Genomic DNA, 12,341 nt, shown 5'->3' with positions numbered 1-12,341 from the left:
GTGGGCCATGAGAGGTCATTAAAAATATGATTCATTTTCGCAAATATTATTTTTAAAAATCATTTTTATTGTAAAATATGACGACCCAGTTAATTGGTTCATATAATAATAATTATTATTATACATTTTATAAAAATATAACAATAATAATAATTAAAGTGCTCTGAGAACACAGCATTTCGTCTATGTACTGTTTATAGGACAAAGGTGGGCCGCAGACATTTTTTTAGATTTTAAGGTGGGCCCCGACTTGGTAAAGTTTGGGAACCCCTGTACTATATATTTTTCCCTTGACTAAATCCAAAAATGTAGTAACATTGACAACACATCCATGCAGGCCTTACCGTCAACCTGGTGAGGTTTGAGCTTGGTGACAAGGTTTCTGTGGACCTGCACCAGTGGCTCCTTGGTCTCTTCGTTTTCATCCAGAACCAGCTTGGTAGTGATGGGACAGACCACCTGAGACGACTCCTCTACCACTATTGTCTGAACACAAACAATTGGAAATGACAGTGTTATTTGTTACAATAAAATAAACATATGAATAAAAAGAATCACATACCATTTGTTTATTGCATCAAGGCTTTTTGACTTTGTCAGGAAACTCTATTTCAACAAAATAAAACCAATTTTTTTTTTTTAAATGGTCTGGTTGAAATTATGACCACTGTATTGTTAGGGTGGGTTTGGACCCGGTTATAATAATATGACTATAAAGCAATATTTTGAGCCACAACTGAAATCATAAGTGTACAATTAGCCAACACAATGACAACCAGCTCCTCTTCTCATCATGTAAGCTTCAGGGGATTCTCATTTTGACCGCTTTTCCAGTATACCAGCAGAAAAACAAGGTCCAGACATGTGAGGTGAATTCACTCATTTGACTGATGGCTGATTTCACATTTACAATTTGGATCATGGAAAGAATGGCAAGAAGTACAGTGAACCAAGATCTGGACCTGTTCTGCTTTTTCATTTCACTTTATACTAAAGTTCTGTTGCTGAAAACAATCACTTTTTCTACCTTTTCTTCACATTAATATATATGGGTCAAAATTCACCCCAACACCATAGATGTTTCTTTAGTGATTCATACTAAAATGAGAAAATAGATTAATTAATTGATTTAAGGGGCGGCACGGCGGACGAGTGGTTAGCACGCAGACCTCATAGCTAGGAGACCAGGGTTCAATTCCACCCTCGGCCATCTCTGTGTGGAGTTTGCATGTTCTCCCCGTGCATGCGTGGGTTTTCTCCGGGTACTCCGGTTTCCTCCCACATTCCAAAAACATGCTAGGTTAATTGGCGACTCCAAATTGAATGTGAGTGTGAATGGTTGTTTGTCTATATGTGCCCTGTGATTGGCTGGCCACCAGTCCAGGGTGTACCCCGCCTCTCGCCCAAAGACAGCTGGGATAGGCTCTAGCACCCCCCGCGACCCTCGTGAGGAAAAAGTGGTAGAAAATTAGTGAATGAATGAATGATTTAAGGGGCGGCACAGAGTTCGAGTGGTTAGCGCGCAGACCTCACAGCTAGGAGATCAGGGTTCAATTCCACCCTCAGCCATCTCTGTGTGGAGTTTGCATGTTCTCCCTGTGCATGCGTGGGTTTTCTCCGGGTACTTCGGTTTCCTCCCACATTCCAAAAACATGCTAGGTTAATTGGCGACTCCAAATTGTCCATAGGTATGAATGTGAGGGTGAATGGTTGTTTGTCTATATGTGCCCTGTGATTGGCTGGCGACCAGTCCAGGGTGTACCCCGCCTCTCGCCCGAAGACAGCTGGGATAGGCTCCAGCACCCCCGCGACCCTCGTGAGGAAAAAGCGGTAGAAAATGAATGAATGAATAATTGATTTAAGAGATATGTTCTATAGCCCTCAGTAATAGCCAGGTAACAAAAGAACCTTCAATTTATTAATATGATTCTTTTGAGGTTCATTTGACCATTTTTGGAAATTGAAATGGAGGGGGATAGTGACAAAAAAAGGCCTCCATGCCCACACCAAAAGTATTAAAATCAATATTTTCATGTATGAGGAAGCCTAAGAAGGTAACCAAGACATGAGAAGCAAATTTGATGGTTATTGTTTTTAGTGTATTTTATAGCTGATTTAATACATGGGTCAAAACCGACCCGTTAACATAAGACATGATACCAGAAAGCTAACACAAGAGGAAGGTTATTAAATACATTTCCAAACACCCTTTCATATTTGTACCTCTCTGAGTTTCTTCCTCAGTTCCTCTCTTTCTGCTATGCGCTTCCTCCTCTCCTCCTCTTCTTTGAGGGCGTCTCGTGTCTCTGTCCGCAGTTTGTCATCCTTCAGGATTTTGCGGATCTTTTTGCGGCCTTTGCGTTCCTCTCCATCTGGGTCGTCATCATCCTCTCCACTCTGTGAAAACGAACATTAAGTTTAGCTCTCAGATCTTCAGTCCTCCGAGGCAAAAAAAAACCCCAACCAAAAGAGCTAGCTTTGATCAGTAGTTTACTAGCTCCATGATTAAGGTGCACCTTGAGTAACACACTCCAGGGGTAAGTTCAAAATACATTTTAGGTGTCATGCATGACTGGACTAGGTACGGTTATCCAAGTCCATTTCAACCACCTTGGAATTAAAAAAAAAAAAAAAAAACATTCTGGACTCTACAGGAGGACCACAACTAGGTCATATATATTTTTTATATTTGAAATACCTTCTCATTGCTGGAGGAATCCTGTACTTTGATCCTGCGCCTCTTCTTTTTCTGCTGCTTTGAACCCTTCTGCTTCTCGTCGTCCTTCTTTTTCGCAGATCTACAGCATCTCACACAATTAGAGTCCACCGTTCATCATCGGTATCGATTGTGAACTCATCTCACCTGGTCTTTCGACGCTTCCCGTCATTGTCAGATTCACTGAGTTCCTCGCTTATCTCTGATTTGGCACTAGAAGACGACTTCTTGAAGTCAGAATCAGCGGAGTCGTCGCTGTCCACTGCTAGACAGGAGACAAAGTTGTCACCTACGGGGTTCTCAATTCGGGCCAAGTAACCCGAGTGTGTACCTTTCTTCTTTTCTTTCTTTTTCTTGCCCCCCTTGCTAGGCTTCCCTTCACTGGCTTCTTTGTCATCACCCGACTCGGCTTCACTGAGCGTCAGCTTGTGACGAAGCAACTTGTGGCGACGGCCATGCTTCTTTACCTCCACATCAGAGCCTGAGTCTTGGGAATCCTCATCTGTTGAACAAGACCAAAACAAATACTAAACATAATATCTATGGTTTAATTTTAAAAAAATGACGTTTGTATTCATGCTACCTTCTTGGTCATCATTTTTGTTTTTAACTTTTTTGGATAATTTCTCTTTGACTTCCTCTACTTCATTTTCAGAAGAGCTTTCTGCTCCAGAAGAAAGGTTGGACTTAATCTGGGCCAGAAGCATTTTCTTTGCGATTCTGAAAGACAGGAAATAGAGGGGGAAAAAACGAGAAAATTAATTAACAGTTCTGACATTCAATTTTACATATGAAAAAAATCCCAAGGACGATAACATAAAGATTCCCCCAAAATATATGTTATCAGCTGATGTGAATACAGTAATCCCTCTTTTATTGTGGTTAATTGGTTCCAGACCCAATCGACTATGGCCTATTATCAGTACAGAAAATATCAGAAGACAAGTTATAGGTCAGGGGTCTCAAACTCATTTTACTTGGGGGCCACTGGAGCTAGGGTCTGGGTGAGACTGGGCCACATCAGGTTTCCCAAAAAAAACATTTATTAAAAACATTTACAACATATTGTGCAACTGCAGGGTCCTGAGACACATGCTAACTCGCAAACTAGAGAGCTAGCGACCTAAACAGTAGCCTTCAAGTTATTTCCTTTAAACTTAAATAGCCAAAAACTTGCCACTTCCACACGGATAGGGAGGATAACTATTAACAGTTATTTAACCTTTAACATGAACATTAATCAAACGTAATAATTTTTTCTGGGTACATGATACCATACAGCATCCATATCAAACTTGCGCGGGCCGCACTAACATTAAACTTTCATATTAAGGCGGGGGCCTCAAACTAGTGTCCTGCGGGCCACATTTGGCCCACGGGCCGCGTGTTTGAGACCCCTGTTATAGGTAGTATTCCAGTCACTACACATCTGTATTGTTCCAGTGAGGAGACATTACCTTCACATTGTGTGTGCGACATGACAGTGAAAGTTTTACTTAAGTTTAAAACAAATACTTTAGAAGCCAACGAGTTAGCTTGTTATCATGCCATACTTAAAGCCATGGCCGCCTCTTGTCTCTGCAGTGATCCCTTAGACTACCAGTGATTCTTAACCATAGGGCTGCCGCCCAAACTTGGGCCTCAAGTGCCACCTATAGGGCCGCAAAAAACTTTTGAGTTTTGCACCAGTGGGCCGTGAGGGCCGTGGGACTGCGTAGTAGGTTATCAACTGAAGACACCAGCGATAGGCTAGCCGCTATGCTACTGTATGTTATCCATGAGAAGCTCAGTAACAGTGCGGCTTCCGACCAGATGGTGGCGGGAATGTGTCTTTTTTTAAAATACTACATTTTTACATGAGTACAATTCTGACTTCATCAAGTACGGCTTTATAAATGGAGGAAGCGACGCAGAGCCGCAAGCCCAGTGCGTGGAGTTTGGTGTGACGCTATCTAACGAAGCAAAGGCACAGCGGACGAGTGGTTCGCGCGCAGACCTCACAGCTAGGAGACCAGGGTTCAATTCCATTCTCGGCCATCTCTGTGTGGAGTTTGCATGTTCTCCCCATGCCTGCGTGGGTTTTCTCCGGGTACTCCGGTTTCCTCCCACGTTCCAAAAACATGCTAGGTTAATTGGCGACTCCAAATTGTCCATAGGTATGAAAGTGAATGGTTGTTTGTCTATATGTGCCCTGTGATTGGCTGGCGACCAGTCCAGGGTGTACCCCGCCCCTCGCCCGAAGACAGCTGGGATAGGCTCCAGCAACCCCCGCGACCCTCGTGAGGAAAAGCGGTAGAAAATGAATGAATGAATGTTATTATTCATTCAACTTTATTCAGGTTTTATCTTGTTAAACTGTGAAAACAAATGAATGAGATCAATTAAATCTATACAGTGTTAATATTTAACTGTCCCCGGGCCCCTCTGCACTGGAAAAAAAAAATCAGGCCTCAACGTCAAAAAGGTTAAGAACCCCTGCCGTAGACTGAGCATTAACAATAGGAATAATAGGAATGTAAATGTGACTATAGGGGTGTTATTTCATGTCAACGGGGCTCTAATAATGGTAAAATATGCATTTAGAAAGTCATAAACAGGCTTTCTACTACAAAAATATTCAATTTATTAAACATTGAACATGGGCGGCACGGCGTTCGAGTTAGTGGTTAGTGCGCAGGCCTCACAGCTAGGAGACACGGGTTCAATTCCACCCTCGGCCATCTCTGTGTGGAGTTTGCATGTTCTCCCGGTGCATGTGTGGGTTTCCTCCCACATTCCAAAAACATGCTAGGTTAATTGGCGACTCCAAATTATTCATAGGTATGAATGTGAGTGTGAATGGTTGTTTGTCTATATGTGCCCTGTGATTGGCTGGCCACCAGTCCAGGGTGTACCCCGCCTCTCGCCCAAAGACAGCTGGGATAGGCTCCAGCACACCCGCGACCCTTGTGAGGAAAAAGCGGTCGAAAATTGAACATTATTTTGTGGAAATTCACTTATCGCATTAAACCCTGTTAAACGAGGGATGACCATTTCTCCTATTTTAAACACTAAATGGGGCTGCACGGCGGTCGAGTGGTTAGCGCGCAGGCCTCACAGCTAGGAGAACCGAGTTCAATCAATTTGTGGAGTTTGCATGTTCTCCCCGTGCATGCGTGGGTTTTCTCCGGGTACTCCGGTTTTCTCCGACATTCCAAAAACATGCTAGGTTAATTGGCGACTCCAAATTGTCCATAGGTATGAATGTGAGTGTTAATGGTTGTTTGTCTATATGTGCCCTGTGATTGGCTGGCGACCAGTCCAGGGTGTACCTTGTGACCCTCGTGAGGATAAGCGGTAGAAAATGAATGAATGAATAAACACTAAATGACATTGTGGTATACATTATTGCATACATTTCCAATAATGCAGCTTGAATTCAGTGAGTATTAGTCAATACTGATTAAATGAGGATTATGAGCTCATTATGAGCATGTCGAGTAGTGTTGGATGCTGGTACCTGTTCTCAGGATCGTCATCGTAATCTTCCTCCATCTGAGAGGTTTCCTCTTTGCCAGGCATTTCATCTCCTTGACAACAACGTAGACATTTCAAAGTCATTTTAAAGTCAAGACTTCTTTTTTGATAAAAAAAAAACTTTACCTGATGACTGATGGAAGTTTCCACCGCCTTCCAGCACACGGTCCTCCACCAGAGGTTTGATCTTCTGCTGATCGCTGTCCTCGCCAGAGTCGCCATCGGCTTGCTGCTCTTCATCCTCGTCTTCGCTCGAGGACAACGGCAGCATGGAAGTCTGTTTGGAGCTCCTTCCTTTACGTTTCTTCTCGTAAGATCTTTTCCCGGCGGCGGCCTTTTTCTCGGGTTTGTCTTCATCCTTTGCTTTGTCTCGTTTTGTCACACGGCTCGATCGTCTCTTTGCTGTGCTCACTTGGTCTTGATCGGAGTCGGAAGTGTCTGACGATGTCGGTTTTTTCTTCTTGGGAAGCTTCTTGCTTTTACTTTCCGCGTCCGAATCGGAGGCTTCGGGCTTCCTCTTGCGTTTGGATGCTCTGTCGGCACGCGTTTTCGAATTGGAGCTTTCCTTCTCCTCGTCGCTGCTCTCGCATTCCGCCACCTTTTCCAGCAGAACTTCAGGAACCTCATCCGAGTCAGAGTCTTCCGTCTTACTTGGCGACAAAGTTTTGCTCTGCTTCTTGTCATTTTTCTTGGACGACTCCGACTCACCCTTACTTTCTTTATCGGACTCCCGCTCTTCCTCGGAGGAGTCTTCTTGACTGGAATTTTCAGCCTGCTTCCTCAACGGAGTGGTCTTCACTCTGCTGGAGGGCCGTCCGGGTGGCGGGCTGGCGGGTTCGTCTTCTGCATCAGAAACTCCATCTTCCTTGTCTTGTGCTTGGTTTTTGGTCCGAATTGTCGTCACAACCGGCACTGGGGTCAGTTTCACGATGAGGTTCTTCACCTTCGGTTGAGAGCGACGGGAACGCGCCGAGCTTCCGTTTGCTTTCGCATCGTTGTCTGCGGCCGAAGCGGGATCGGTCTGCGGCAGCAGCGTGGGGTCTGCGAGGCTCTCCACCATCTGAAAAAGCTCCTCAGGAACTGAAGGAGGGACGGACATAATGTCATGATCGAGGGGAATTTCTTCATCTTCGGTTTTCAATGTATTTTTGGCCGTGTCGTCAGTTTGACTGTTTTTGTCGACTGGTATATCTTGTTGCATACCTTCCTGCTTGTTATGCACCGTGCCAGATTGTTCCTCCTTCTGGTGCATCGCATCACGTCCCTGCTGCGGCTTCTTGTGGTGCTTCTCACTGGGCTCCACCACTGGCTCCTCACTCGGATCTTCTTGTTGCATGTCATTCGACTCCTCAGCTGCATCCACCTCGTCCTCCTGCTCATTTTCCTCCTCGGCCACAACAGGTTGCGGCGTGGCATTCGTGCTTTTTCTCACTTGTTGCTGCCCTTTCTCACCATTCTGTAACTCCATATTTTTGAACTCGGGCTCCAAAGCCTCCTCCAAAGCACTGTGGGCTTTTTTCAAATCGGCAAGTACCGCCTTGAATGCTTTCAAATGCCTGTACCGGACAGACTTATCATCATGCTCCGCAGCCGCCTGCTGGACAAACTGGATGAATGTATTATTCAAACCAGTTGTGGTTTCAACCAGTTTTTTTGTTTTCTTGAAAAGTTCTTTGGGTATCTGCAGTTTTTTGTAAGAGAACGTTAGAGTCCCTGAGTCTGCGGAATTTTCCTTCCCGTTAACAACCGCTTTGTGCACTTTGACCGCACTGCTCTTGTTGTGCGTCTTGTTCTCCCGTTCTTCGCCTTTGCTGGTTTTGCGGTGCTTAGTTTTCTCGTGGTCGATCTTTGCCATGACGCTCTGGCACTTAGAGTGCAGGTCCTGAAGGGGTTCGGACTTGCACACGTAGCAGTGCCACTTGGAGTTCTCATCGGTGATGGACGACAACTCTCTTCTGCCCAGGTTTCGCAGGATGCATTTCTTGCAGAAAGCGTTACTGCAGTAGTCGCAGCAGATAAGCTTGCCACCCTCTGCACACCACCTGGGGAGGAATTCATGCAAAAAGAGTCAGACTTCTGGAGATTTATCGAAATGTAAAGCTAAATGGATTTTTTTCTTACCTGCACTGCTCATCCATTCCATCAGAGTCTCTACTGATGTCATCACTGGTGTAATATTTGTAGCATGCCTAGAGGAAAGGCCATGAGACGATTATAAGAACGGTGGTGTAATAGACATAAAAAAAATGTATACAAAAGAATGGAAAAAATGTGCAAAGCTTGTACCTTGCAAATAAGAACTTTAAGGGCAGGATGCTCATATACAGAGCTGCGCTGAAACTGGTTGACTTGCTTTCCACAGGCTGTGCAGCTGACCTTCCTTTGCAGGGTATCATCTGTAACAGCACAATCTGACGTGACCTTCTTTTCTCGGGAACATCCTTTGGTTCACAGCATTCACAGAGGAACCGCTAAAGTCAAAACTAATCTGCTCCAGAAGGCTGATTTATTCAAATTTAAAACTTTATTCCCATATTGGAAATAATGGAAACAAAGAAAAATCAGTTAAAGGGTGAAATGACGCAATATAATACTTGTATTTAATTGTATTAACACAAACACATTCATTCATTCATTTTCTATTGCTTATCCTCACAAGGGTCGTGGGGGTGCTGGAGCCTATCCCAGCTGTCTGCGGGCGAGAGGCGGGGTACACCCTGGATCACAGGGCACATATAGACAAACAAACATTCACACTCACATTCATGCCTATGGACAATTTGGAGTCGCCGATTAACCTATCTGCGAGGTCTACGCGCTAACCACTCGACCGCCGTGCAGCCTCATTGGTGATTAATTAGTTTGAAAACTGATATTCATTCATTCATTTTCTACTGCTTTTTCCTCACGAGGGTCGCGGGATGTGCAGGAGCCTATCCCAGCTGTCTTTGGGCGAAAGGCGGGGTACACCCTGGACTGGTGGCCAGCCAATCACAGGGCACATATAGACAAACAACCATTCACACTCACATTCATACCTATGGACAATTTGGAGTCGCCAATTAACCTAGCATGTTTTTGGAATGTGGGAGGAAACCGGAGTACCCGGAGAAAACCCACGCATGCATGGGGAGAACATGCAAACTCCACACAGAGCTGGCCGGGGGTGGGATTGAACCCGTGTCTCCTAGCTGTGAGGTCTGGGCGCTATCCACTCAAACACATGTAGCCCACAAACAAACAATTCCATTAAAAAAAAATCACCTGTTTGTTTCTGTTTGTAATCCACTCTGAACTTCACAGTTCCTTTATTTTCACTCCCTGCAGGCCTCAACACTAGAGTACCTTGATACAGGATCATAATCAAACAACACAACAACATCAGTTTTGAATGCAGCAACAAAATTTGGATTATAGATTTAATTAAAAAAAAACAACCTTTGGATGCAGTGCCTGCATTACTGTCTGAAGGACTGTCAGAAGCATCCCCTTCATTGTCACTGTCATCTGAGGTGTCATTCAGTCCAGTGTGCTTAGCTACAGTAGTGGACGTCCTAGAATATGGAAGCAGAGTAGTAGAAGTACGTGTCAACAGGAGTGTGTCGGGTAATAATAAACAAAATAATAATAAATGTGAGTGCCAAGTGTAGAAAAAGTGTTTCTCACCTCTTATTACGAGTAGAGGAGGTATTTGTTGTCTGTGCTGAGCTACTTGGCTGCAAGGACACAGAACCACAGACACAGGTAAGCACCATTTTCTGATTTGGTAATAGTAATGGTTTAATTTCATTTGAACATGCATCAGATTACAATTGAGTGCATCACATAATCAGTTCACAGTTCCACATGTCCAAAAGGAGTAGGAAGAAGCAAAGCTTATTAAATCCTACCCCTCCATCTGGTACTTTTACAATCAGTAACTGTTACATTTGTTCACTTCCTGCTTTCCTAATATGGTTTAAGGGTTTTTTTTTTAATACTGTACCTTGTACCGAAGTACACGGTGATATGACCATCCAATGACATAATGGGTACCATAGTAAGTGTCAATATAGTGATATATATAGCACATCATGACTGGTTCAAGACTCTTCATCCTTGTATTTAGCAAACATCAACTGCTTGTATTGTTTCTTGAATTGGCTCATCGTTGTGCATTGTTTGAGGTCCTTACTCAATCCATTCCATAGTTTGATTCCACATACTGAAATGCTATGGCTTTTTAACGTAGTCCTAGCATAGAAGTGTTTCAAATGTAGTTCCTCCCTGAGATCATATTTCTCCTCTCTTGTAGAGAAGTATTGGATGACATTTTTAGGTAATTGGTTATTTTTAGCCTTATGCATTATTTTAGCTGTTTGAAGATGAACTATATCAGCAATTTTAAGTATTTGTGATTTTAGAAATAAGGAGTTAGTATGTTCTCTGTAGGCGACATTATGAATTATCCTTACTTACATTTAGCGAGTGAAAATTGCTTTTATAATTATTACCCTATATTTTCACACAATAAGTCAGATATGGTAGAACCAGAGAGCAATAAAGAGTGTGGAGTGATTAAAAAAATAATAATAATAATAATAATAAAAAAAGCTAAACCTACCTCCTCTGCATTTTCTGCCATTTGGTCTTGGTTGGTTTCAGGAACAGGCAGACTCATTTTACCTGAAGAAAGAGTCAGACATGAAAAAATGGTTGATTCTGCAAATGGTACATCTTTGAAGAGGCAGGGAGTGGACACCTCTCAATCACAAGAGAATATCCATCACTTCACACTCATGTAACAGAACAATAGAGAGTCTTTGAGGACATGCAAACTCCACTCAGAGATGCTCCAATTAGGTTATTATGATTTGCATTGGAGAAAGTACAAACAAACCTCACTTGTGATGCTCTGCTTATTTAAGACGTTACTACACTAGAACATGTCAAGAGTGAATGACATTTGGGGGGGTGGTTCTACAATTCGCAGTGGTTGCCACCATGTTTATATGGTGGTCACAGTCATAAAAATACAATGCATCAGTTTGCTTTTCATAATTATAACATGTTAATCAACTCAACATGGCTCCAATCCATCAACATGTCCTACTAGCACAGAGAAGGTAAAAAGAAAACCGTGTCAATAGAGAGGAGGCGAATCCATGTGAGTCTTTATTCTCATTTCCGCCTTTGCATGTTTTGAAAACAAACCATCTCTTGTCTGCAATGCTAAGTTGACACTAGCTAGCAGGCTCCACAGTCACTGTCCTGCAAGCAGGGCCACATATTCCCTCCATCCCATGTTTCCCTGGCAACCTTGCAACCCCCCAGTCGTGCATGCCAGGTCCGATGCATGGGCATGCACTGAAGAAAATGCATGCTCGAGGCCTTCTACCAGTCTCACGATGCCATGGTAGAAACCGGGGGGTGGGGGGGAACCACTGACTGCCGCTAGCTGCGGCTGCTGTCATAGCTTAAGCATTTACGACACCAAACATAAAGCGTTTATTCCGCAAATGTGGTTTAAATGTATCTCAGTCACAATCCCAATTATTCCATGACACACACATGGAGCTCAGAAGGCGCATTCCAAAGAAGTCGAACATTGCCGGCTGCGTAGCTAGTTAGCCTAGCTTGCTAAATACTAACAAGCTAACACTAATCAACGTGTAAACACATTTGAAGCAGTCCCACTTACTTGGTGTTTGCGGTCGTCATTTCTCGAAACACAAAGACGAGGGTTGTTCTCGGCGAGGGCGATCCAGCTCTGTCTGCCGAAGCGATGTTCGACGGCGAGGAAAAGCGAGAGAAGTCTCAGAATAAGCGTAACAACTCCAGTCAACGGAGACAAAGCAGAGAGACCATCTTGCCGGATGGCGGTGGACGCGCTAAAATGGCGCATGGAGCCCAAATCCTGCGCGCCCTCCTATTGGCTGACATCCTCGGATGCCCTCGTGCTCGGAGTGGTTTACATTTAGGTAAACTAAGTAAGTTAGAAAAGATACTTTGAAATGCATTGTACGTACCTTCATAAGTACTTTTAATATATACATTACTACTAAACGTGATGACTACCTTAAAAATACCCCTGTGTCCTGAGTAGGACCAGATTTTGTCTCGTAGAACA

The 12,341-nt window shown here is 43.7% G+C and overlaps 1 protein-coding gene across 5 annotated transcripts in view; it reads right to left on the bottom strand.

Annotated features, from left to right (window-relative positions):
- The window catches only part of atrx (ATRX chromatin remodeler), a 45,462-nt gene extending 33,337 nt beyond the window's left edge, over positions 1–12,125 (bottom strand). For 2 of the 5 annotated variants that reach the window (XM_058063177.1, XM_058063179.1), the window contains exons 1-15: positions 11,913–12,125; positions 10,836–10,897; positions 9,899–9,948; positions 9,671–9,786; positions 9,497–9,577; positions 8,519–8,628; positions 8,354–8,421; positions 6,359–8,274; positions 6,216–6,285; positions 3,300–3,436; positions 3,048–3,218; positions 2,864–2,981; positions 2,699–2,798; positions 2,224–2,397; positions 345–486 (exon numbers count right to left, since the gene is read on the bottom strand). In XM_058063177.1, the coding sequence (XP_057919160.1) occupies positions 345–486; positions 2,224–2,397; positions 2,699–2,798; positions 2,864–2,981; positions 3,048–3,218; positions 3,300–3,436; positions 6,216–6,285; positions 6,359–8,274; positions 8,354–8,421; positions 8,519–8,628; positions 9,497–9,577; positions 9,671–9,786; positions 9,899–9,948; positions 10,836–10,892 (3,310 nt within the window). In that variant the 5' untranslated portion in view covers positions 10,893–10,897; positions 11,913–12,125. The remainder of the gene's footprint in view (positions 1–344; positions 487–2,223; positions 2,398–2,698; positions 2,799–2,863; positions 2,982–3,047; positions 3,219–3,299; positions 3,437–6,215; positions 6,286–6,358; positions 8,275–8,353; positions 8,422–8,518; positions 8,629–9,496; positions 9,578–9,670; positions 9,787–9,898; positions 9,949–10,835; positions 10,898–11,912) is intronic. The other 3 variants (XM_058063181.1, XM_058063178.1, XM_058063180.1) reach the window with 3 other exon arrangements.
- Between the last annotated feature and the right edge of the window lie 216 nt (positions 12,126–12,341).

The sequence above is a fragment of the Doryrhamphus excisus genome, chromosome 23, assembly GCF_030265055.1.
Source record: "Doryrhamphus excisus isolate RoL2022-K1 chromosome 23, RoL_Dexc_1.0, whole genome shotgun sequence".
NCBI classification, from domain to species: domain Eukaryota; kingdom Metazoa; phylum Chordata; class Actinopteri; order Syngnathiformes; family Syngnathidae; genus Doryrhamphus; species Doryrhamphus excisus.
This window is presented reverse-complemented; position numbering and strand designations above follow the sequence as displayed.